A 27,943-nucleotide genomic window follows, 5' to 3' on the forward strand; every position below is an offset into this window, starting at 1 on the left:
AAAAAAAACAAAACCTTTGTTCTTTTAACAGAGAAAAGCAAATTCTAATTTTGTATCAGCCTACTATTGCTATCAAAACTTAACTCATTTTAATCTTAGGCCTGACCACTCATAAAGTTCCTTTCCAAAAATTCCTTTTTCACAAGCTTTATAAGTTTTCTGTTTTTCACATTCCGATTTTGTCCTGTTCTTTCTCTTTAAATAACCAACTCTTGGGGCCCCTGGGTGGCTCAGTCGGTTGGGGGTTCAACTTCAGCTCAGGTCATGGTCTCACGGTTCGTGGGTTCGAGCCCCGCATCAGGCTCTTTGCTGACAGCTTGGAGCCTGGAACCTGCTTCAGATTCTGTGTCTCCCTCTCTCTCTGTTCCTCCCCTACTCGCACTCTGTCTCTCTCTCTCCCAAAAATAAATAAAGATTAAAAAAAAAAAAATTTAAAGAACCAACTCTTTAGTACAAAATTACTTTCTTTTCCCTCAACAAAAAAATGCATCTCCGTTTCTTACACGTTCTCTTAACCATTTTACTTTGTTTACATACAAAGATGTTTCCCTTATTTCTAGTAGCTTTAATAACAGTAAATAGAATTCTTAACCCTTAGAAATCTTAATTTCTAGTCAAAACTAAGAAGGAATTTTGAACTATCATACCAGCATTTTTTAGATGAACAAATTATGAATACATTTCATAATTTATAGAAGTATGTGCTTTTTTCAGTTTTCCAATGAAGAATTAACAAAACTAAATATCTTTTAGTTTTTCTGTAATAAGCCAAGAGTAGGTAAGCCTATGTTCAATAACAGTATTTTATCTTACTGGGAAATAATGTAAATATTCAGTACATTCCATCATTTAATTTAATTTAGCAAGACTCCTAAAATTTCCAGCTAGAGAGATTTGGAAAAATTTTTTAAGCACATTACCATAAAATATAATTATTTTATATGTAAGCTCTTATGCCACTTACATCTAAATCATTTGCTCCAGCAATCAAGTTTAGATTACCCACAAAACTTTGAGACGTTAGACACAATGAGCCATCGTTCTAAGTTATTTTTGCTGACAAATTACAACAGCTATAATAAACTAGTAATTCAGGTAGAATAAAATGTTTATCTTCATTGTATTCAATGTTGATAACTCTAAAGATATGCCTGTTTTAATTAAACTGATGAATCTAAACTAGCTTTAATTTAGTAGAAGATTATCCTAGAACTTCAAAAACATTTGGGTGTTTCTCTTATATTTCTGAGAATTTAATTAGATAAGCACTTAATTTTCCCTAAACCAATTAAGTAGATCTTTAAGCCAACTAAATTTACAAATTAATTTTAAGAACACCAACTGGAGATAGAAAATACCACACATTTACTACAAGTTCTCTCTATAGAAAGAGACACATAAACACAGACACAGACCTCATAGCTTATAGCTTTAAATTGTTGCCATGAATATAAGTGCAGAAACAAAATTCACTACATATAAAAAAAAAAGCTGCAGCTCAGTCTTTCTTTATTATCTTTTAATTTTAGGGCTGAATTTTAGTATAGTATGAAAGTTTGAATTCTTACACTTGAAAGAAGTTTTTTGAGTATAGTCGACACACAATGTTACATTAATTTCAGGTCTACAGCATGACGATTCGGCTTCTCTATACCTTATGCTGTGCTCCCCACAAGTGTAGCTACCATCTGTCACCATAAAACACTATTATAATATCATTGACAATATTCCCTGTGCTGTGCCTTTTATTCTCACGACTTAGTCATTCCAAAACTGGAAGCCTTCCACTCCTCTTCATGCATATTACCCATTCTCCCAGCCTCCCTCCATCTGGCAACCATCATTTCTGAGTATTTAAAGGTTTGATTCTGCTTTTTTATTTTAATCATTTGTTTTTTAGATTCCACATATGAATGAAATCATACGATATTTAACTTTCTCAGCCTGACTTACTTACTTCATTTACCATAATAACCTCTTGATTCATCCATGTTGTCTCAGATGGCAAGGTCTCATTTTTTTTTTTTTTTTTTATGGCTGACTGATATTCCCTTGTGTACATATACCATAACTTCCTTATCCATTCTTCTGTCAGTGGACACTAAGATTGCTTCCATATTTTGGCTACTATAAATAATGCTTCAGTAAACAGGGGTGCATGTCTTTTCAAATCAATGTTTGTTTTCTTTGGATGAATACCAAGTAGTGGAGTTATTGGATCAAATGGTATTCCTGTTTTTACTTTTTGGGGGGAACCTCCATACCCACCGTGGCTGCACCAGTTTACGTTCCCATCAACAGTGCGTGAAGGTTCCTTTTTCACCACATCCTTACCAGTACTTGTTATTTCTTGTCTTTGATTTTAGCTGTTCCAACAGGTATAAGGTGATAACATATATTTAAAACAAGTGTAGCTGTTTTTAATTCCTCAAAGAGTTAAGTTGCCACCGAAATGATATCAAAGGATACTCATACTCATCCCCTTATGTTTGAGTGTTTTTTCCTGCTCTGGGTGCATTTAGCTTAGAGAAGTCCTAAAAAAAAAAAAATTCTTCTCAGGTTCTGAATACCAGCTTCTAATTTGGACAGATTTCTGATCATAGAGTTAGGAAATCCTTTCAAGTATCTTGTCAAGTCTCAGCCAAGACATACAGTTAACATTTGTGGCAGTTTTAAACAACCTCATTGATCCTAGCTGCATCCTCAAAAAGGGCACAAAAGATACTGTCTTTATAAGATCTAGAACCTGCATGTCCCAGACAGGCTGAAAGCCAAGCCAAATTCTTAGGATGTAAAACGAGACCATCAAGAAGGCAGTAGCTATCCCTGGGAGAACAAGGATCAATAACCAATTGTTTTAGATTTGGAAAGGAAAGGGATTTTTTTTTTTCCCCTCTCTACTGGGTTCAGGACATAATTTATTTACAAAACTTTTTGACAATCCTCTATGGGTTTAAGAAATTATTTAACTATGACCCTTAGTTAACTGTAGGGGTTGCCTGCATCCTGGGATGGTCTTTATCTTAAAAAGTAACTAATAGTCTCTTCAGAATGGAAAGGCAATTCAGATAGAGGATGGATTCCTAGAAAGAGTACTCAAATAAAGGAGAGAGGAGGACCATAGGAAGTAATGTCAGTCTTATATGTTAGTCTTTTGTTTTAGGTGCCTTTCTTTTTCATTGTCCTTTTACAGTGAATCAATGAAACTTTTGGAATTTTGAAACCCTTTTTGAAGGCTTCTGCCTACCAATTAAAATAGGTATCCCGTTCTATTTGAGAATACTTTCAAGTGTTCTTCAAGAACACTTTTTTTTTTTTAATTTTTTTTAAGTTTATTTATTTATTTTTTTTTGAGAAGAGAGAGAGAGAGCATGAACGGGGGAGGGGGGAGAAAGAGGGAGACACAAAATCTGAAACAGGCTCCAGGCTCTGAGCTGTCAGCACAGAGCCCAACGGGGGGCTCGAACTCACAGACCGCAAGATTATGACCTGAGCCAAAGTCAGACGCTTAACCGACTGAGCCACCCAGGCACCCCAAGAACACTTCTTAAATTATTTCTCTAATTGGAGTATTTACCTTAATGGCCATTGTAATTCTAGGTTGGTTTTAGTAAGATCTTGCTATTTGACTAAATATTGGCAACTTCTGGGACTACAGTTTTTAGACCTACAGTAAGCAGGTCTATGCCAGAATGTGGCCTGGTCAACTCTACATATAAAAGATCCCACTTTTTAGCTAAGCCTCTCGATTTCTCGAAGTCAAACTAATACCTAAGAGAGACATGACATGGAGTTGGGAATTGTGCGGTGTTTTACCTCATTGCATAGAAATTGCCTTCAGGTTGGTGGGTGACCTAGTGTCAGTTCTAACCCATTAATGTGACCAACTTATTCTATCACAGAAGTCTTCTTGAGGTAGTGAGTGCTCTAATAGCCTTTGAATTTAAATGCTTGACCCATGGCCACCAATGTTTGCAGCCTTATTTCTGGCTTCTGAGACTTTCTTATCAGCCATTATTTGAAACAACACCAGAGGCCTCACACTGGACCTAGTCCAGCTCACATCAGGCCCAGCCTGGCTCTTAAGTCAGATCCAGCCAGTGGCCACCAACCCCAGCCAGTGGCCACCACCAGTTGCCACCGTAGGCTGACCAGCAGACGCTAGTAAATGGAGACTGTGGGTTAGAATTGGGGAAAGTACCAAACCCAGCAAACGCCAGTCAGTGGGGACTGTAGACTGGAACTGGGAAAGGGATTTCAATATGAAATTGTAGACTGAACCAAGCAAAGGACTGGAGTTCTGTGAGAGCCTCTTGTCTGTGCAGACTGACTCATTAACTCTGTACTGGAAACCAATTAGATCCAAGTTCAAATGCAAAGAAGGTGGAGCTCAAAGAGAGAGGAGCTCACCAAAGGTCCTTGAAGTGCCACGCCTGTGTTTCTTTTTATTTCCACTTGTCCTGGGAAATTCCCTTCTTCGGATCCTGTTGCTGCCACCCAGTCTGTTAAAAGACAAAACCAAGTAAATTTTGAAGATGCAGTTGGCTTCATTAGATGATACATGAATTGGGCAGTATCCCATCCAGCAAATAAGGGGAGCTCCCGGTAGTTGTACAAGATGGAAAGTTTTTATAGGAAGGGTGGTGGAGCAAAGAAGTTATGAGCAAAATAAAAGAAAAGGATTGTACCAGGTAAGGTCACCTTTCCTTGGGGTTAAGAGTAGGGGGTCTAATTAGGTGGATTACCTCATCTTGCAAGTGATAGAGGGGGCCCATGTGAAAGATAATCTCATTTAGTGCTGTTCAGAAAATTCCTGACTGGTTAAGACAAATTTCTGAGGAGGTTGAGGCTACAGTCAGGTTAGGTATTAAGACCTAGTGTGGTGACTTAGCCTAAGTGTCTGTATTTTGGGCCTCTCTTTTTCTTTTTAATGAGACCGCGGGGGTGTGAGATTTTCAATGGCAAAGGATGTGAATACTTAGAGCCCCGGTGTTATTTCACACCTGAAGTTTTTCCCCGTGGTGTTTCTTCTGTGTAGAGTGTCCACTTTGTTTCCCTGATTCTCTTTCCTAGGTGTTAACTCTTACTTGACTTTTAACTGTAGTTAAGATATTATATTATTTCCCTGAAGACCCTACCACCCCTACCCTTGTTTAGGTTAGGTGCTTTCTTCTGTGTTCCTCTAGCTCTTTGCACCTCTGTTTCATTATCCTGTGTTCCACAGAACACTGTTCAAAGAGTACTGTGAAATACATGCTCCGTGTCAAACAGACTGAGAAAACAAAATCGAGTGCTTTAGAATTTCCCAAAGCCTTTAATATGCTAAAAACGTGTCAGTATTCTCCAAGAAGAGAAGGTAGTATGAAACATTTTCCAAACAGAGCGCTGAACCATTTATTTGAGCTGTTTATTTTAAATTTTCAGTTTCTTAATTTTTCATTTTCATGTCAACTGTGTTGTGTGTATGTGAATGCAAGTGTTGTTTTCTTTTGTTACTTTAAGAATATTAATTACAGAAATTTAGAGTCTTCTGTTTGCTCAATTAACTCTGTTTCCTTAAGTTTTTGTATTTTGGGCTTGTTGAGTTTGGTGCCTGCCTTGCATGGTTTTGTTTTGTTTTGTTCAGGCCTCTTTTGAAGTGTTCATTTCTGTATTGGAGATTTCTTGTTGACTTGTTGGTAGATATTGAACTCTGTTTATGATAGCCTGCCTCTGATGATGAATAAAAAAAGAATGATTTGCTCCAAGATGGGACAAGCTGATATTTGTCTTTGGGCGTTGGAGGCTACCTGGAAGTCAGCACCTTCCTAAGGCACTGCTGCCTCACCGTGTTGTTCTAGATACAGAGATGACTGACTGTTGGTTGGAACAAGCAGGGAAAAGAGAGTGATCTGTCCTACCTTCTGTTCCACACACCTTCCCATTCATTACCCTGGGAAATGTTTCTGCCCTGCCCTCCACACTCTGGGTTTGCATTGACTTTCTTCAAGGGCTTGCAGGACCTTCAGACTACTCCTGCTTTGCATTGGTCTTATTTTGGGGGGTTGTCATTAGTTCCTGTATATACTAACTTTTTCTTGCCTTTTTCCTTATCATCACCCTTTTCCTTAAATCTAATCCCATCTTTTTATCATTTATGGATTCCTCAGAATTTCTTCTCTGCTTACTCTTTGCAAAGCACTGTTACAGCTTTGGGTTTTTTTTAAAGGCTTTTGTGATATTGTCTAGAAATTTAGGTGGGAAAGGGAAGTTGTCTAATCTCTACCATCTTTAAGCATCTGCATCCTTTATTTGCAAGGTTCACTTGTAAACGTTTCTTGATTTACTCAACTCTGGGACATGCATGCTTGAACTGGTCTTTTTTAGTCCCTCGATTTTTTCTTCATGCTGTGTGCCCCTTCAAAGACCACACATATTTCTGTATTTGTTTCTTTGCAAGATGGCGGCTATATGGTAGCTGTTCGATTGAACTAAGTCTTACGAAGTCCAACTGTACACAAAATATAAAGTCCAAAATATAGTCAGAGATAAATGATCGTTTTGTAAAGGAATCTTTTTACCATAACTGGTGCCTATATTGCATTTCAAGGTCTATTTGTTTATAGTTTTAGGGACTATCAAAGAAATGAGGATGCCACTTGATCATACATTCTAGCAGAGTTCTTTGTTGTTTCAGTTTGAAAACCACAGTAATTCACTTGTCTGAGAGAACCTAGAACATAAAAATATTAATGGAAGGTCATTCAAATTTGCTCTTGTAGTGTGATTACAGTATTACTTTAAAATATGTGTGTGTGTGTTTATATCCAGAATGCTACTACCTGTTAGCTGAAAGATAAGTCTGCAAAGAATGTTTATCAAAGTGTGATTTATAACAGTAAAACCTAGAAACAATCTCAATAATTGATAAAAAGTAGATTAAACATGATAGTAAAACATTATACAGCCATTTAAAAAAAGACAATGTAAAATAGCATTTACTGATTCAAGAAGAGCAAGTTACAAATTGTGTAGACAGTACAGTTGCATTTTACATAAGGCTCTGAATATAGAAAGATTAGGTTATATACCAATGTGTTAGTGGATTGATTTTTATGTTCTCCTTGCTTGTTCTTTTTGTTTTTTCCCAATGAAAATGAATCATTTTTAAAATAAGTTTTTTAAAAGTTATTTAAAATAGCAAAAACTTCAAAAATCACATTTGTGAATATTCAGGGAATGATTCTTCTTTTACTTAAGTAAACAGATATTTGCCATATTGTCTAATGTAGCTAGTGCAGGAGAGGAAAATGGTGTCCTCAACTCTCTCAGGATATCTGGCTGGGTCTGAAAATTAAACTGACAGATTAACAGGAGAAAAGTATATAAGCTTATTTAATAGAAGGTTTACATGAGATGGAAAACTTAAAAAGGAAGTGAAGACCCAAAGAAATAGTTAGACCTGAGTATTTTATGCTAGGTTTGATTAAGAGTGCACAGTAATGGAGGAATATGATGGGTTAAAGAATACGAGGTAATTGTAGTACACAAGGTGGGGGCCAGCTTCGCCAGGCTTCTTTGTTTCTATTCTTCTTGGTGTCCCTTTGTCTTTGGAGGTAAGGATGTTCCTTTCCTCTTGATATAAGAAGGGCATATGTCATATGAGGGTTTTATGATGTTTCAAGGAAGAAGGATGGGGCAGGGAGGAGGTTAGAGTAACATTCCTGCTTCTCATATTTTCTCAAACTCCTTTGGCTGAAAATAATCAAGATGCTGAAGTAGTATGTCCTGAACTCCAACAATTACCATGACTAACTTGTGTTGGAATTTGTTTACTCATAGTTCAGCTTTCACTAATATTACGAGCATTGCTTTCAGTTATCTGTTATACCTCATTTGTGAAGGAAATTTGCCAAAACTTAATAATAATGTCAACACTTTAATCATCAGGACAGTGCATTGAACACTTCTAAGCCATTGAATTAAGTGAAAATTATTTTAATCAAATTAATTTACTTCCTATAAAAATACAGTGAAAAACTGACTTAAAACTTCGGTACTATAAATGTAGACAGGCTGCAACTGTGATGAATGTTCAAAACGCATAGTTAATAATAGTTAACATGTATTGAACAATTACGGTATTTTGTGGAGGGCTTTACGTGTATTCTCTCGTTTAATCTAACAAATGTTTTCGGTAGATAGGTACTTTAAACATCCCTGTTTTCCATTTGAGAGATAAGTAGTTTGCATATAGTCACACAAGTAAATGGTTTAGAGGGAGAATTTGAACCCAGGAAGCCTCACTTTGGAGGTAATGCTTTTAACCATGAAGATGCTCTACTTAGCTTAAAACTGATGGATGCTTTTGTGACCAGCATTCCCTTGAAGCAGTTACACCTTCGGGTCTTAAAATAATATAGAGGAATAGAAAACTGAAGCCATTTAATTGATTATACGGTTTTCCTACAACTGAGGAGGTTGTCAGTATCATAGTGTCCAAACGTGAACCCCAAAGAAAAACCTGTCTAACACTGTTTAAGTCCTAATACTGAATATCTTTTTGAGTCTCTTCTCAGCTGTTTCTTCTTCTCAATTCTAACCCCATTCCATAGGATGTCAGAGTACAGAGCTTTAGTTGAAGCAATCAAAAGAACAAAAAGTAAATTATTATGTAAATGCTAGATCTTTTAGCAGCATTAATGCTTGGAAAAGTTTCATGCCTTTTTGAATATTAAGATTCTTCCTAACTTTAACTCATTAGTACTACTTCACATTTTTCCCTTTGGAAATACTATGAATGTTCATTAGGACTTGAAGTGAGCTTCCAAAAGATTTGGTTGCTAGATTGTAGTTGTAATAATGTGTCCCTACAATTAATAATAAATTAATTCTAAGTATAGAGCATTAAAGTGTAAGGAAATTATATTAGTTGGCAGTTCTATTCTGCTGCTACCAGCAGAAACTCCCAAAATACTGACTTACACAAGATAAAACTTTTTCCTCTCACAAAAAAGAAATTCAGTTGACAATACTGTAGTCATTAAAGACTCAAGCTACTTCTTTGTTTCTGCTCAGCTCTCCCTAGTGTATGACTTCCATTCTCACGGTCACTCATGGTCCAATATGGCTGTTGGAAGTGCAGCTATCAGGTCCAGGCAGGAAGGGCAAATAGACTCTTACTCATTTTTTTTGTCCCCTCTTTTAGATGCTTTCCTAGTAGTTTGACCCTACGACCTCCCTATGTCTATCTTGGAGGTTAAGTCTGTACCAACAACTAGCTGCCAAAAAAGGCTAGAATGTTGCTACTCAAAATAAAATTAGACTTCTCTTACTTAGGAAGAACGGGAGGAAAATGGCCAGCAGTCTGTCATAAGACTGTAGGAGACATCTTATCTAGACTTAAGTTTAAGATATTAAGACCCAGACTTCCCTAGCTGTCTATATAGCTGAATAGTGGCAGAGTTACGATCAGAACCCAGATGTCTTGTTGACCTGTGTTAACCAGAGGATAACAGTTGCTTATAGTAATGATGAATTAGATAAAATTATAGTAAATCAATCTAGTATTAATAGGAGTTTTTCTCTGCTATTTTGCCTCAACATCTATCTGCACTGTATCCACACACACTTGGATATCTCAGAATATTTTGCCTGCTTACTTGATAAATCTTTCTATGATAATTGTTCCCTTAAGATGCGAGTTATATTGGCTGTCTAGATTCTGTGATTAAAATTGATAGTTTTAGTAGGCTCTAAAAACATATAAAATTCTTTTTAACATTAATGGTTTTGTAACTTCAGGTAAACTTTTTTCTCAAATTTTCTCTTACAGTATAGCTGAAATACAGAAAGATGTGGAATACAGGTTGCCATTCACCGTAAACAACCTGACAATTAACATTAATATGTGAGTAGAATTGTATCCTATATTTTTATGTAATAGTGCATTTAAAAGTCTTTTCATTATTTTGTTTCTTAGTTATTAGACGTAAATTGCTTAAAGTAAACTTGCTTAAACCTTTCCCTTTCTAGTAACTGTAACTTCTAAAAAAGTTAATGCAATTTCGTGAAACAAAAATTTTTTAAAGACATCATTATAATGATATTGCTGTAAGAAAAAACTATACAAGAAGAAAGAAATGCAATGAAAAGATGTAATGATCTTTAGTACTATAATTATTTTTATTGATTTGCACTAAAGTTTTAACTGGAGGTAGGCTGAAAGAAAGAATGATAAGGACAATCAAAGGGATTGTGTATCGAAAACCATTAGAGATCTATTCAGCTTTATATCAAAAACAAGTTAAAATAGTCTAGTTTTCAGCAACAGATACACTACATCAGCCAGAAAAGTTCAAGGCTCAATTTGATCTGCTGATTAAAGAAAAAAAATCAAGTTAAAAATTTTCTTCGTGAGAGAAAAGATTGGACAGGATGATTGCTGAATTCCCCATTTAACCATAAGTGCAGTTATTAGTCTTCAGCATGAAAGTATTAAGTTACTGCTTTCTCAGATTGCAGTAGGGGGCTGGGTGCTGGAGCAGGTGTTTGTGGGTAAGAAGCACTTAACTGGAAGACAAGAAGCATGGCTTATTCATCTTCATATTCTCACCGTCTAGCACAATGCCAGCACAGAAAAGGCCTTGTGAAATCCTAGTTGAATAAGTGAATGAAAGTGTGAACGTATAACAGTCCCAAGCATGATGCTGGCTTATCTTGATATAGAGGAGCTTTTTGAATCCTCACAACAGTCCTGCAAATTGGGCAAATTACAGACACATAGGTAGTGAACAGCATAGTCAGGATTACAAACCCAGATCGGTTGTGCTTCAAAGACCATTCATTGCCTTTTTTACCAAACTACTTTAACGTCTTTATATAAATGAAGTAGTTTTGTCCCCCATATGCTTTAGTAGGAAAAGCCAAAAAGGACCCAGTTTTCTTTTTGACAGTGCTATAAAATAAATAGTTATCTGAGCCAGCAGGCGAACAGAGAGACCGTTTAAAGGGACATATTCTTCCTTGAGAGGTTTGGAAATCAGTATCCATATCCAGTAAAATCCCATTTTTTAAGACTTTGATCTCTGATTTTAAATTTGTGGTAGTTCAGAAAGGTTCAGATTTTCACCTTTTTTTTTTTTTTTTTTTTTTGTATTGAGAGTTTACTGTTCTTTACTTGAAACCATGTGATTGACCTCAGACTTGGGAGAGATGTGTTAATGGGGACAATTAGAAGAGAACTTTATAGAACCAAGGCATGATGATAGCTACAGTGTTTTAATTGTAGTACTTTGGCTTTTATCTATTCACTCTTTAAAAATTCAGTAGATGGTGAAATAATTCTTGGCAGTATTTCAAAAGTAGGAAAACCACGAGGAAATTATATGGACAGAAACTGTGGTCCAGCTGATAGCCAGACTGGGTTACTGTGGTTCACCTCGTACAAATAGCCTGATCTGACTTTTATCTGAGATTTTACGTAGCTTGGTTTATTGTGTTTGAAAGCAATTAATTGACTTGGTGTAAAGAATATTCTATAACTCAGGGTATCCATATTCCACATTAAGAAGGTTTTACTATATTGAATTACTTTATGATATTGTTGCCAAAGTAGATCCTTTTGTATATTTTCAATCAACAACCATAAGAGAGCACTTACTACTGTGAATAATTAATCCAAATTAAAGTATGAAAATTTAATTTGCTTTTAACTAACTTTGTTTTAGCATTAATGACTATATAACATAACCCTTGTCTTTTTGTTTTTCATCTGTTCTACATTGAACAGATTGCTCCCTCCACAGTTTCCTCAGGAAAAACCAGTGATCAGTGTTTATCCACCAATAAGACATCACTTAATGGATAAACAAGGAGTCTATGTTACCTCTCCATTAGTAAACAACGTATGTATACAGTATAATTTATTTCAGAGTAGTATAACAGGTGTATTACTTTTCTGCTGTATATTCAGAAATCTAAAATGCATTTAAAATCTCATTTGGAATCAGTACAATTCCGAGAAAAAAAAGTCACTATATCTAATAGATAATATTGATTTGAAAGTTATTTGTTTTTCTGTGATGAGGACCTGTTGATCTTAGAACTTTGGTTCATAGTAGATCTTCCATAGTTGTCAGGAGGGGATAAAATTCAAATATGCCTCCAAGTTCTTAGGATACATAAATAATTGATTAATGTGAGGAACTGTAACTTATATGTACTCTCAGAATTTATCATTGAACCTTAAAATTATTTTTAAAAGTGTGGAAATATTTTAGCTCCATTATTGGTTAAATAGATTTTTAACCTGATTTATGGTATCGAGTGTATAGGAAAATATTAGAAGTTGTAGATTGCTCATATGGTCATTTGACACAATATCCTTTGTTTTTCATTTACTTCCTGACTTGCAGAAGGGGATTTAAGATTAAGTTTTAGGATGACATTATCCTAATAAGACTTATTCTGAAAGTGATTTTAATCTTCCTGTATACTGTTACTTTCAGTTTACAATGCATTCAGATCTTGGAAAAATTATTCAGAGTCTGTTGGACGAGTTTTGGAAGAATCCTCCAGTTTTAGCTCCTTCTTCAACAGCATTTTCATAGTAAGTATATTTGTAACAAAAAACCTATATGTATATATTTATTTTTACTTATTTTTATCGGAGTGCACATAATACAGTTTAAAATTTCAAATGATGTTAAAAGGCAGTTCTCTTTTTTTCCACATTCCCACCTTCACACAGACAAATTTATACTTTTGAGAGGCAGCTGCGTTTTCTTCTTTTAGCTGCTTCTCTAATATTTACCTTCATCTTTCTGAATAACGTAAATATAATATAAACATACATCTCTTAATTCTCTCATTTTAGGTGTATCAGCCTTCTGTTAAGATTGATGAGACTTTATCTTTCACAAACGCTTTCCTTCCAGTCTCTCAGTGATTGAGGTCATGATTTTTACTTAAATTTCATGTTTGATATTTTCATTAATTTGATTCTGGAAATATTCCCTGTTGCTAAGTCATGTACTTGGTCATGATTACATTTCTTTTATGATACAACTTTTTGCTTTTTTTTTGGAGATGATAATTCTGTGTTTCCATTGGTTATTTTATCTTTTTAATTTTCCACATCTTTCAGCAGCTTTGAAAAATACCTTTCAAATCGTTTTTACACATCATCAAACCTTGACAACATGTATTTTCCTTGTGAATCTGCAGTTTGATTAGAGACTACTAGAGACAGCTCGTCTTTGTTTCATCTTTTGCATTAACTGTTGTGGTTGCAAATCCAGGGATTGAAATACTCTGAAGGCTCACTTAATTTTCACATCTGGCAGTTAAAGTCAGTCACAAAGTCCCATCCAGGTTCAAAGGGGAGGGGACTAGACTCCCATCTCTTGATAGAGTGGCAAAGGTCAAGAAATCTATCTGTAGATGTTTTGAAAATACAAAATGCCACAGTTCTTCTGGCAACAAGAATTTACTTCTCTCCTATATGCAAAAATGTATGCAGTCCCTTACAACCAGTGGGACATAAAGCCTGGTATTGTAAAAATCTGTGCTCTGTTCTGGGAGAACCCAGAGGTCCTTAGGAAGCTGAGTTCCGGCCTTTAAAGAGGCAACACTCCAAACATCCTGAACAGAAACAGCACAGATTCAGCAATTTGAAAAATGCCTGGGGCACACAGAAGGTAGAGTGATTAACTCATCACAGAGTTTGTCCAGAGAAACAGGGATCTCAGGACCCCCCCACCCCCGCCCCACTTAGGAAAAAAGGAGCTAGCACATGTCTTTTCTCTGCCCGTCCCCTCAGCTTAAACACAGCTGTGGGAACCAGTGTGGCACCAACACTTGCTATGTAACTTGCTTATGCCAGGGCCTGCCGCCCCATGCTTCATTGGATATGCCCTCACCAGTCACACTTGCTTCAGTCCCCAGCACTGTGAGTTCCCTCCCCCAGAAGACCTGCACAGCCCTTGCCAGCACCCCAATACACAAAAGCCTAAGGCATTTGCTGCAAAAGCCTAAAGCAAAACATGTTAAAAGTGCCTGCCCTGCCCAAGCACTCTATGCAGGTCCACTTAGGCCATCTCAGTCCCCACAGCAGAGGCTCCAGGTCTTATTTAGCAGGCAGACCAGTGCACTTCACTCCCCTGGGACCAAACACTACCCACAGCAGACCAAGAAAGCCACTGCAGAAAACTGGACTGAAGGGAAAAGTGGCAGGAACACAACGGGGCACACACAACACACAGAGGCACGCCCCCCCCCCCCCCCCCCCCCCCCGCCCAAGTGCCAGGTCCTGAGGAACAGGAGGCCCTGCACTGCACTGCAAGACACTGCAGGATCTCGTGGATGTCGCTGGCCTTCCTAGCACACGGAGAGTTAGACAAAATGAGGAGACAGAGAAATATGAATGAAATGAAAGAACAAGACCAAACCACAGCAGGAAACCTAAGTAAAACAGATATGAGTAGTAGGCATGTTAGAGAATTTGAAGTATTGATCGTGAAGATACTTGCTGGCCTTGAGAAGAGTGGAGGACATCAGACCCTTAACAAAGAGATAAAAAAGAACCACTGAGAGATGAACACAATAAGTGAAATTAAAAATGGACTTATTGGAATATATAACGAGATAGATGAAGCAGAAGAACAAATTAATGATCTAGAAGAAAGAGTAATGGAAAGTAACCAAGCTGAACAAATGAAAGAAAAAAAATTGATGCAAATTGGGACTACTCTTAGGGAACTCAATGACTGTCAAGTATAAGAATATTCACGTTGTAGAGATTCCAGAAGAAAAGGGGGGGGGGGAGACAAAATTTATTTGAAGAAATAATAGCTGAAAACTTCCCTAATCTGCAGAAGGAAACAGACTTCCAGACCCAGGAAGCATAGAGATCCCCTCTAAAAATCAACTCAAGGAGATCCATACCAAGACATAGTAATTAAAATGGCAGAAAGTAGTGAGAAAGAGATAATAATGTTAAAAGCAGCAAAAGAAAAGAAGACAGTTGCATACTAAGGAAAACCCATAAGGGTATCAGTGGATTTTTCAGCAGAAACCTTGTAGGCCAGAGGGAGCGGCATGATATATTCAAAGTGCTGAAAGGGAAAAATCTGCAGCCATGAATACTTTATCCAGCAAGTCTATCATTCAGTATAGTAGGAGAAATAGTTTCTCAAACAAACAAGAACGAAAGTAATTCATGACTATTCAACCAGCCCTACAAAAAATATTAAAAGGAACCCTCTGAGTGGAAAAGAAAGACTACAAATACGAAAAATAAGTATATTTGTAAAAATCAGTCAAGGGATCACAAAAGGATGTAAAATATGATACCATATACCTAAAACGTGGGGGAGAGGAGTAAGTGGGTTCAAACATCAGCAACCATCAACTTAATACAGACTCCTATATCCAGAAGATGTCCTTTAAACCTATGCTTTGTATAACCACAAATTAAGAACCAGTAATAGATGGGGTGCCTGGATGGCTCAGTCTGTTAAGCTTCCAACTCTTGATTTTGGCTCAGGTTGTGATCTGTTGGTAGGTGGGATTGAGCCTTGTATTGGGCCTCAAGCTGACAGCATGGAGCATGCTTGGGATTCTCTCTCTCTCTATCCCTCAACCCTATCTCAAAATAAATATTAAAAAGAAAGTAGTGAGCAAAGAATAAGGAGAAAGGAATCCAAGCATATCACAAAAAAAAAAAACAAAAAACAACCCAGCAAACCAGGAAACAGCAAGACAAGAAAGGATCAGAGAAAAACAATAGACACTACTACAAAACAAGTAACAGAATAGCAATAAATACATATACAGTTGACACTTACTTTGAATGTAAATGGACTAACTACCCCAAGAAACATAGGCTGACAGAATGGATAAAAACACAAGCGTCATGTATCTGCTGCCTCTAAGAGTCTCATTTCAGCCCTAAAGACACCAACAAGGGTGTCTCGGTGGCTCAGTCGGTTAAGCGTCTGACCTCAGCTCAGGTCATGATCTCACGGTCCGTGAGTTCAAGCCCCGCATCGGGCTCTGTGCTGACAGCTCAGAGCCTGGAGCCTGCTTTGGATTCTGTGTCTCCCTCTCTCTGACCCTCCCCCATTCATACTCTGTCTCTCTCTGTCTCAAAAATAAACATTAAAAAAGTAATTTAAAGACACCAACAGATTGAAAGTGAGGGGTTGGAGAAACATTTATCTTGCAAATGGAGGTCAAAAGAAAGCTGGAGTAGCAATACTTATATTGGACAAAATAGACATTAAAACAAAGACTGTAACAAGAGATAAAGAAGGTCCTATATCATAATAAAGGGGACTTTCCAACAAGAGGCTATAACAGTTATAAGTGTTTATGGACCCAACATGGAAGCACCCAAATCATAACAGTTAACAACAAACAAAAAGGAACTAAATGATACTAGTACAGTAATAGTGGGGGACTTAACACCCCACTAAAATCAATGGACATATCATCCATAGAAAATCAAAGAAACTGTGGCTTTGAATGACACACTATGCCAGATGAATTTAACAGATAGATACATTGCATCCTAAAGCAGGAAAATACATATTATTTTCAAGTACACATGAAACATTCTCTAGACTAGAACACATATTAGACCACAAAACAAGTCTCAACAAATTTGAAAAGATTGAACTGATAACATGCCTCTTTTCAGACCACAATGCTGTGAAACTAGAAGTCAACCACAAAAAAAAGGTCTGGAAAAAGTACAAATACATGGAAGTTAAATAACATGCTACTAAACAATGAATGGGTCAAATAAGAAATCAAAGAAGAAATTAAAAATTACATAGAAACAAATGAAAATGAAAACATAATGATGTAAAGTCTTCGGGATGCAGCAAAAGTGGTTCTAAGAGCGAAGATTATAGCAGTACAGATTGCCACAAGAAGGAAGAAAAATCTCAAACAACTTAACATTATATTTAATGAAGCTAAAAAAAAAAAAAAAGAATTAAGTAAACCCAAAACCAGAAGAAAGAAGTAAATAATAAAGATTAGCACAGAAGTGAATAACAGAAACTAAAACAAACAAAAAAACAGTAGAAAAGATCAATGAAACCAGGACCAAGAGCTGGGTCTTTGGAAAAAATCAATAAAATTGATAAACCTCTTGCCAGACTTATCAAAAAAAAGAGGAAGAACCCAAATAAACAAAATATCAAATGAGTGAAATACTAACAATTGTAAGAGAATATTATGAAAAATTATTTGCCAACAAATTGGGACAACCTAGAAGAAATGGATGAATTCCTAGAAACATATAACCTACAAAAACTGAAACAGGAAGAGACAGACAATTTGAACAGATGAATTACTAGCAAGGAAATTGAATCAGTAATCAAAAAACTCAACATAACAAAAATCTAGGACCAGTTGACTTCACAGGCAAATTCTACAAAACATTTAAAGAAGAGTTAATAACTATTCTTCTCAAACTATTCCACAAAATACATGAGGAAGGAAAACTTCCAAATTTATTCTCTGAGGCAGCATTAGGCTGATCAGAAAACCAGAAAAAAGACACCACAAAAAAGTGAACTAACCTCTGAAGAACATAGATGCAAAAATCCTTAATAAAATGCTACTAGCTAACCAAATCCAACAATACATTAAAAAATAATTCACCACGATCAAGTGGCATTATTCCTGGGATGGAAGGGTGGTTCAATATTTAAAACTCCACCAATATGGTACATCATATCACTGAGAGGAAGGATAAAAAATGATATGATCATTTCAGTAGGTGTAGAAAAATAATTTGACAAAGCACAACATCCATACATGATAAAAAAAATTCTAAACAAAGTAGATTTAGAGAGAACATACCACGAAATATAAAGGCCATATATGAAAAGCCCCCAACTAATAGCATACTCGGTAGTGGAAAACTGAGAGCTTTTCCCTTAAAATGAGGAAAGGATGTCCTGTCACTAATTTTATTTAATAAACATAGTATTGGAAACGCTAGCCACAGCAATCAGACAAGAAAAATAAATAATATGCATTTAAATTGTTAAGTATTTTGTAAATGTCACTACAATATGCCTTGTTGATGGTCAATTCTTGCTGAATCTAATGGGAGTTCTCTGTTCTTCTTGGAATTTGAGGTCTGTGCCCTTTATTAGATTGGGAAAGTTTTCCACTCTAGTTTTCTCACATATATCTTCTGCCCCTTTTTCTCTCTCTCTTCATCTTCTGGGACTCCTATGATATAAACGTTATTCCTTTTTAATAAGTCGTCGAGTTCTCTAAGTTTTATGTTACGATATTTTGCCCATTTTCCCTCTTTTTTGCCTCATTGTTTTCTGTAATTTTATCTTCTATATCACTGATTCACTGCTCTGCTTCGTATATCACAGCATCCATTCATTATTTCATTTCGGTTTTAGCATTTTTAATTTTCCCTGACTAGAGTTTTGTTCTTTTATTTTTTTCAGAAAGGGATTCTCTGGTGTCTTCTATACTTTTGTCAACCCCAGCTAGTGTTCTTATAATCATGGTTTAAAATTCTAGTTCAGACATCTTACTTACATCTGTGTTGATTAAATCCCTGGCCATCATTTCTTCCTGTTCTTTATTTTGGGGTGAATTCCTCTGTCTTGTCATTTTAGGAGAAGAAAAACAATAAAATAAAAAGTAAAAATTAAAAAAATATTAACAAAACAAAATCAAATAAAGGAAGCCAATGCCAGGTACGTTTCATTCTGTTTTTTGAAAGAAGCTTGATAGAAAAGAGAAAAAAGAGAAAGGAAAAAAAAAGTTAAAAAAATTTTTTAAATATTAAAATGGAATAAAATAAAGTAGTATCAAAATTTTCAAGAGAAAATAGAACTCTTTTTACCCGCGAAAGAGAAAAAAAAAAAATGAAAGAAAAAAGAAAACAACAGAGGCAAAAACAGAAGCAAAGAAAAGGAACAGTAGACCAAGCAGTTTGAAGGGATTTGTGCTGCTCTTCTGGGGCATGTGCCTGGAGACTACAAATGGGTGGGGTTTGGTGTAACGGCTCCATTGTCCATTTGGTGGCACTGCTCAGCTCATAAGTGTGTATGCGTGTGCGCTAAAGGTGGAAATGGCTTCACCCAGCTCTTTGGTCTCTGGCATGGGCATTTTGTGCCCTTACAGACACACATTCAAGCACCGCTCCTTTGCCTCAGGTTTCCGTCCACTCCCCGCCTTTACCCTGTCTGTGTCCAAGCTGTCTCCTTCTAGAGTTTTATCTCACATGGGACTGCATTTCAAAACCCACACTTCAGAGACCCTCCCTACTTGGACCCATGCTGATTCTCTGGGGGAAGGGTCTCATCGAGCAATGGCCAGGTGCCATCTTGTCCCAGAAAACATTTGCCCGATCACGCAGTGGCAGAGGCTCAGAGTTTACGGTAAATCACAACACACAGCTGGCGCCAGGTTTTGCTGCACTCTGGCATCTCTGTTCCAATATCAGTAAATGTGGCAGCACTCTGGGGTCTGCTGGGACTTTTGCCCTCGGCGAAAACGTATGGCAGTATGCAGTTCATTGTAGGTAGGGCAACTGCTTCTCCCTGTGTGGCACGCGGAACCCTCAGACCCCACTGCCTGCTCCTGGGGATTGGTCCTGCTTCCTCACCAGGGCACCTCCAGGCCCTGAGCTCCGAAACTTCAGACTCTGTGCTCCACTGTTTCTAGAATCCTGGCCCTATTGTAAGCCTCTCCTTTCTCCCCGTCAGTGGCTTTGAGGAACAGGTTTCTTGTGCAGTCCCTGTGAGTGCTTTCACTCTTTATTTCTCTCTTTCTCTCCAGCTGTTTTCTTCCTTCATTTCAGCGCGCTGCACTCTTCTTTCTCTTTGTCTCTCTGTCCTCTCTGCGCGAATATGGTTCCCTACCCTGTATGGCTCCATGGTTTTTCTCTCCCCCAATTCACCTCTCTGTACCATGTACCTGCCAAGTTCTCTGGCTCACATTACACAGATTGTTGGATTAATCCTCAGATCATTTTCCTAGGTGTTCAAAATTGTTTGATGCTGATCTGTGTTTCAGGGATGAGACAAGCTCAAAGTCTCCATACAACTCTTCCATCTTAACTCTCTATCTAGATTTCACCTAATTGTTAAAAGGCCTTAGGATTTTTTTTTGAATGGTGATTTAAAATCACCTGCTGCATTAGCCCCCAACAGGAGAGTCAACTTGTCCTTTGGACCTTTGAAGCCAGGCATCAACTTCAACTTCTTTTCTCTACCTTAGAAGGTCGTAGATGGCATTTTCTTCCAACAGAAAGCTGTTTTGTCTGCATTGAAAATCCATTCTTTGGTGTAGCCACCTGTATTAGTTATTTTCCATCTTCTCAGGAACTTGCTGCAGCTTCTACATCAGCACTTCCTGCTTCACCCTGCATTTCTGTGTTACGAAGAAGGCTTCTTTCCTTAAACCTCACGATCCAAAATCTGCCGAGTTCCCACTTTTCTAATCCAGTTTCCTCACCTCTCTCAGCCTTCGTAGAACTGAAGAGCATTAGGGCCTTCCTCTGGGTTAGGCTTTGGCTTAACGGAATGTTACGTCTGGTTTGACCTTCTGTATAAACCATTAACATTTTCTCCACGTCTGCATTAAGTCTGTTTCATTTTCTTTTCATTTGTGTGTCACTGGAATAGGACTTTTAATTTCTGTCAAGAACCTTTCCTTTCCATTCACAACTTGGCTGTTTGGCCCAAGAGGCCTAGCTTTTTGCCTGTCTTGGCTTTTGATACACCTTCCTCACCACGCTCAATCATTTCTAGGTTTTGATTTAAAGTAAAAGACCTGTGGCTCTCATTTGAACACTTAAGAGGCCATTGTAGGATTATTAATTGGCCTAATTTCAATATTACATCTCAGGGAAGAGGGACACAGATGGGGACCAGCCTGCCAGTGGCACAGTCAGAGCACACACATTTATCAGTTAAGTTCATTGTCTTATACGGGTGCACTTCACGGCACCCCAAGACAGTTACCATAGTAACATCAAAGATCACTGATCACAGATCACCATAACAAAAATAATAATGAAAAAGTTTGAAATATTGCAAGGATTATGACAATGTGGTGCCAACGTATGAAATGAGCAGATGCTGTTAGGAAAATAGTGCCACTAGACTTACTTCGATGCATGGTTGTCGTGAACACTGTTTTTTAAAAGGTACAGTATCTGTGAAGCGCAATAAAATGAGTTATGTTTTATATTTGTTTTTAGCAGTTCTTCTCTGCACTTAACTATTTTCCTTTGAAATCTTTTAGAAAAGCAGTCATATTTTTCCAGATAAAATGAGAGCTACGATCCAAGCAACCTGTCTTGAATACGTTTTCTGGGTTAAACGTCCTCCATTCTTCTTATGAAGATAGTGATTAATGCTAACGGAATGCTCAAAACTCAAAAAGCCTGTCTGTTCACTTCTTCTCTGACTGGTTGAATATTATGTTTTCTAAAACATTGTGCTTTTTCATGGAAACCACATTTATTGGGGTGGCGTCATATTTTATCAGTTTATATAATATTTTAAGTCAGTTCTATGATTATAGTAACAAGATTCTATCTCTGTTGCATGGCCATTGTTATTTAGAACCATGTGGGAATAGTTTTATAGGTTTACCCCTAATGTCTAATCTAATGTTTTTTCTGTCTTTCTTTTTAGCCTATACAGTAATCCAAGTGGGATGCCTCCTTACGCATCTCAGGGTTTTCCATTTCTTCCTCCATATCCGCCACAAGAAGCTAACAGGACTATCACTTCTTTGTCTGTTGCTGACACTATTTCTTCTTCAACAACAAGTTACACAACAGCCAAACCCGCTGCTCCTTCTTTTGGCGTCCTTTCAAATCTGCCATTACCTGTTCCCACAACAGACACTTCAGCACCGGTGGGTATCTTCAGTTTTCTAGACATTTTGTATCCTTGAGATCGTCCAGTCAACAAATATTTATCATATGCCTTCTTGTGGCAGCCACTAAGTAAAGCACAAAAGATAAAAGATTAAATCGCATTTTCAGCTCCAGTAACAAACTCAGAAGTGACCAGCAAATTATCAAATAATTGCAAATATGAAACTTCCAGTAGAGTAGAAGAGGTAGTTTGGAATTACGGTGAAGATACAGTACTCCTAGAAACTGAGGTAGAACTAGAAGCGATGCTTTTATAAAAAATGTGTTTCTGCTTTTTCACCACTTTGTCCTTAGTGCCTCAAACCACCCCTGATACACAGTAGGTGCTCAATTAAAATGGGGCAGATAAGTGAATGTATTTGTTTATGTTTGAGGCCAGATTTTGACAGATGGTAATGAATTTGTCAGAACGAGAGGGGTTATGTAAAGTTTTCTGTGAAAAGGCACTAGTATTGACAAAGTCTTGGAGGCATAAACCAAATTGCATTCTTGTGAAACTGCATTTAATAGATCTCTCTAGCTGTCACAGAGGAAATAGACATGAAGGCACGAGAAGTGATCATGAAAGAGAAGTAGGTCTCAGACTGTGGAGGGTCTGCTCTCTACCTTGCTAAGGGCTTCAAGTGTCTCACTGGTTTAAAAAAATTGTTCTTAAATTAAGTGGTAACTGGGAGCACCTGGGTGGCTCGGTGAGTTGAACGTCCGACTTCGGCTCAGGTCATGATCTCGCAGCTCATGAGTTCGAGCCCCGCGTTGGGCTCTGTGCTGACAGCTCGGAGCCTGGAGCCTGCTTCGGATTCTCTCTCCCTCTCTCTCTGCCCCTAACCCACGTGCATTCTGTCTTTGTCTCTCTCAAAACTAAATAAACATTAAAAAAAAAAAAATTAAGTGGTACCTGTTACCATGTGGGATGTTATTGAGAGATTATGTGAATAAAACATATAAAATGATTTAAAAACCTTCATTTTAACCTTCAGTGAGTCTCGCCCATAGTAATACTCAAATATTGTAGAACCTTATTCAACTGTACTAGTTGTGGTGTTTGTAAATAATTAAGAATATAGACCCAAGTGGACTTTGTTTTTCTGATACCTTTCATCATTATATTAATGAATATTAGGAACAAGTATTATGAATATCATGAAAATTATTATAATTAGTATTAACAAAATTACAAGAGAACTTTCCAAGGGTCCTCAATTTTAAAAAGTTGTTTTAATTTAAACAACGGATTGCCTATTATCTCCCCTACTGTCTTGTGGAACTTAGTTATGCAACTATTTAGACTTTTGCCGATTTACTAAATTTTGTTTATATTCAGTGTCTTTCAGATGAGACAAATGTATTCTTATGTAGCAGTGAAATCCACAGATAATTCTCTGCACTTGTTACAGATACAGTTAAAAGTTTTATTTAGCAGTCATATACTTGCCCAGGAAAGAGCTACTCACATGATCCCACGAAAGAAAAAAAAATTAACCCTATATATACAAGGTATGCTGAAAAATAAGAAAATAAAGAAAGAAGGGGAGGGCACGTGGGTGACTCAGTCGGTTAAAGGTCCAGCTTTGGCTCAGGTCATGATCTCCCAGTTCGTGAATTCAAGCTCTGCATCAGGCTCTGTGCTGACAGAGCAGAGCCTGCTTAGGATTCTCTCGCGCGCCCTCTCTCTCTCTGCCTCTTGCTCCCCTCTGCCCACATTCTTTCTCTCTCTCAAAATAAATAAACTTTAAAAAAAAAAAAAAGGAGGGGGAAAAATAAGGACAATGTAAAGTGCAAAGATGAGAAGATGAAGGTGATAATTGTAAGATGTGATCCATTAAAAATTACATTTATAAGTAAATAGGAGCAGTCAAAAAAGATGGCTAAAGTTTAATACCATTTCAAACTCTCTTTAGATAAGCCAAAATGGTTTTGGTTACAAGATGCCGGACGTCCCTGATGCATTTCCAGAACTCTCAGAACTAAGGTAAAAATCTTGGGAGAGTGACGTTAGTATTCATTGTCTATTTGACCAGATCATCATGGTCATATCCATGTTAAAGAAAAAGGGTTTTTTGGGTTGTTTTTATCTTCACTATTTCTGTATTGTGGTTGTCTTAGTGGGACAGTTTTATAAATCACTTTTATGTCTTGTAGTTTGAATTTATTGACTATGTACCCAGGGATTTTTCTAGATACTGGGAATGATATAATAGTTTCCAGGATAACAATGTCCTTTCTCTTTTGTGGCTTACGTTATTGTGAAAATTATTTCTCAGTACATTATCTCCAGCGATTTCAAATATTTCTTGGCCTATTTTAGACCTTCTCATTGTTCCTTTTGTAGGTAGAACTTTGTACATAGAGAAACATATTAATGTTCTCATAAAGTAATAGCACAGTGTTTTTACAAGCCAAATTGTATTCAAATTGATGGGAAATAAATTTGTAGTATTCAAGTTTAAGGTCCTATTTTTCATGGAACACTGCTTCTCTCAGACACTTCATGAAAAATTGTTTTGTGGCCACTCAAATTTGGGAAACGTTACATCCTTTATACCGCATTGAAGATTTATAATACGCATAAGGCTGTTATTACTAATGCTTCTGAATGTAATTAAAAATCTGTTTTTGTAGTTCTTTTTGTCTTTGGGATATCTCCTACCAGGGATGTACAGCCAGGTACCCATGAGAAATCCTACAGTTAAAAAAAAAAAAAAAAAAAAATGTTTACCATAATTGACTCAGTGTTTCAGTCATTTTTAGGAAGTAGTGATTTATTATTTTCTGCTGATAATAGTGAAGATTTATATTATATTACATACATGTTAAGGTTTTCTAAGCACTGTAATGTTTGCAGCAACCCCATAAAGTAGGTACTGTTATTCTTCCCATGTTATAAAGGATTCTTTTTTTTCTTCTTTTAAAAAAAATTATTATGAAAATGTCACAAATACAAAAAGGTGAACCTCTTTGCTTGTCTTGCATCGTATACCCTTGTAGCCCTTTTTGGGAAGTGTGGGTATGGGTCAGAATTATTTTAAACCAGATCCCAAACATAGCATTTTTACTCAATTCTTTACTAAATTTCTCTACCAGGTAAGGACTTTGTGTTTACCATAACCCCAATAGCATCATACTTAACAAAATTAATGATAATTCTTTAATAGTATCTCATTACCCCAGGATCTTAATAATTAAATCTCTTCATTGGTAGTTTAGGTGAATCAGGATCAAAACAAGGTTTACCTATTATATTTGATTACCATATTTATTATGTTTCTTTTAGTTGTGAACCATTTCCCCCCATTTTTATCAGTATATATGTAAGTGTGTGTATATATATATGTATATATGTATACATACATATATATATACACATATATACACACACACATACACACATATACACATGTAAATACATATATGTGGTAATATAAGTTATATACATGTCATGTTATTATATATTTGTTGAAGAAATTGGTTATTTGGCTTATAGAATTTCCTATATCCTGTTTTTGCCTAATTGCATCGTTGTAGTACCGGTGAAGATGTTCTTCTATTTCCCTATTTCCCTATTTGGTAGCTAGATATAGAGTTTTAATTAGACGTAGGTTCAGTTTTATCAAATTATTGAGCTGTACACCTTAACCACATACAATGTTATATGCCACTTATACCTCAGTGGTGAAAAAAAAAAAGATTTAGGTTCAGTTCTTTTGGCAAGAATACTTATATCATAATTAGTACATACTTCCTTTTATATCATTTATATAAGGCAACGATGATGTCTGGTTGCCCTATTTTTAGTGACATTAAGACTGAGACAGGTTGAAACATCTAAATTATTGGCTCTCCGTTATTTTGTTAAAGGTTGCAAATGTGATTTTCTACTTCCAGAAAAGGCCAGAATTCTGGAAGATGAACTTTCTTTAAAAACTTTTTTTTTTTTTAATGTTTATTTATTTTTGAGACAGAGAGAGAGCGTGAGCAGGGTAGGGGCAGAGAGAGAGGGAGACACAGAATCCGAAACAGGCTCTAGGCTCTGAGCTGTCAGCACAGAGCCCGACGCAGGACTCGAACCCATGAACCACAAGATCAAGACCTGAGCTAAAGTCGGACACTTAACCGACTGAGCCACCTAGGAGCCCCAGGAAGATGAACTTTCTTAACTATTTAGTTGTATTTAAATACACTTCATATAGGAACAGAAAGACAAATGCTTATTTGGTTTTTTATCAATTTTCAGAATATTGAGTTGATGCACACACAAGCTGCCAACTTTCTGATACGCAAAGGTTTTGGTTTGTTTCTGTAGTTGTTTCTGTTCTTTCAGAAAGTAGTTCTTTCTACTAAGAATTTAAAGTAGAATCTACTTTCTACTAAGAATTCATAGATTTTTTTAAAACTGTGTTTGATATGTTTCAGTCTATTGCAGTCATTATTCTTTTTGATACTTAAACATTCTGTCTTTAGTCACTAGCAAATTCTTGACATTGGCTTCTGTGTCCTTTCTGACAAAACAAAGATGCCATGGGATCATCATGAAATTTATTTTCTCAGGCCTAAAGTCCTTTCTCTGAAAGGCACTTGTTCTTTTTCAAAACTACAGTATCAATATTATTACTGTGATTCTTGAATTCAGGATAAGAGTTTGTTTTTTATACTTTTGTGTTTTTGTATTTCTTTTGTGGCTGAAATGTACAGCCTAATACTATTTTTTAAAGTCTCTGAATAATACTTCTCTGGATGGTATGTAACTTAGAAAAAAGCCAGTTTCATTTATTTCTATTTACTCTGAATTTTATAGACTTCTTTTAATTTATTTTTTTAAAGTATATAATGCTTTAATAAAAGCCAGTTTCATTTATTTCTATTTACTCTGAATTTTATAGACTTCTTTTAATTTATTTTTTTAAATTATATAATGCTTTAATATGGATCAAAACTGATCAAAACTAATCAAGGTTTAAACTAATCCTTGTAGTCAAACTAATAAAGTTTTAGTCAAAACTAATAAAGGTTTAGCTTCCATTCCTATCCACCCATCCAGTTCCTGCTTTCACCCTATGGATATTGACTTTTGGTTAGTCCACCATGATTGCTTTTCTTTAAATATTTTATGAATCTGTACACACACATATGCAAATACCCATCTTTTATTATGATAACCCCACACCTTTTAGCTAAACAGGTACAGAGAAGTTAACTTGTTGTGACTATTCATGAACCCTACTCTCCTGTCATGATTGGATGCTACACTTGGACTAATTTGTGTTCCATTGTGGTTGGTTGATACTTTATTTGCTTTTAAGGTCATAATTTGCATTCTTACACACATATATAAAAACTGATAGTTCAGAAATTATTTAGAGCCCTGTCAACTGAATAAAATGGAAAAATTGTGAATATATGTCATCACGGAGAAAACAAGATGACTGACACTCATGAACTTTTCTGTTGTGTTGCCAGTGTATCACAGCTTACAGATATGAATGAACAAGAGGAAATATTACTGGAACAATTTGTGACTTTGCCTCAACTAAAACAGATCATTACCGACAAGGATGACTTAGTAAAAAGTATTGAAGAGCTAGCAAGTATGTCTTTCCTTACTTCTTAAATTGTCTGAGAAGAATATGATCTTTAACCTAGAAATAAACCAGAAATTTATCTTACAGGAAAAAATCTTCTTTTGGAGCCCAGCTTGGAAGCCAAAAGGCAAATTGTTTTAGATAAGGTGAGTTAGTTACCATTTTAAAGAAATTCATACAACTTAAAAATATAATCAAATAACATTTTTTTAAAATCTTTTAGTATGAGTTGCTTACACAACTGAAATCTACTTTTGAAAAGAAGATGCAAAGGCAGCATGAACTTAGTGAGGTAAGATGTTTAGCTCTTTTCCTTTACCATAAGATTTTATTTTTACATTTAATGAATTTATTTAAGGGAGAGAGTGCAAGACTGGGGAGAGGCGGGGGGGGGAGGGGGGGAGAGAGGGAGGGAGGGCAGGAGGGAGGGGGAGAGAGAGAGAGA

General features: G+C 36.4%; 1 protein-coding gene across 1 annotated transcript in view; it reads left to right on the forward strand.

The window, feature by feature from the left end:
* Positions 1-27,943, forward strand: part of VPS37A (VPS37A subunit of ESCRT-I) — a 53,188-nt gene that overhangs the window by 16,194 nt on the left and 9,051 nt on the right. Inside the window, exons 2-9 of the mRNA XM_049631706.1 lie at positions 9,815-9,889; positions 11,771-11,885; positions 12,489-12,589; positions 21,675-21,900; positions 23,821-23,891; positions 27,377-27,504; positions 27,586-27,644; positions 27,722-27,790. Coding sequence (XP_049487663.1) covers positions 9,815-9,889; positions 11,771-11,885; positions 12,489-12,589; positions 21,675-21,900; positions 23,821-23,891; positions 27,377-27,504; positions 27,586-27,644; positions 27,722-27,790 — 844 coding nt within the window. The remainder of the gene's footprint in view (positions 1-9,814; positions 9,890-11,770; positions 11,886-12,488; positions 12,590-21,674; positions 21,901-23,820; positions 23,892-27,376; positions 27,505-27,585; positions 27,645-27,721; positions 27,791-27,943) is intronic.

This window comes from Panthera uncia, chromosome B1 (genome assembly GCF_023721935.1).
Source record: "Panthera uncia isolate 11264 chromosome B1, Puncia_PCG_1.0, whole genome shotgun sequence".
Classification (NCBI taxonomy): Eukaryota; Metazoa; Chordata; class Mammalia; order Carnivora; family Felidae; genus Panthera; species Panthera uncia.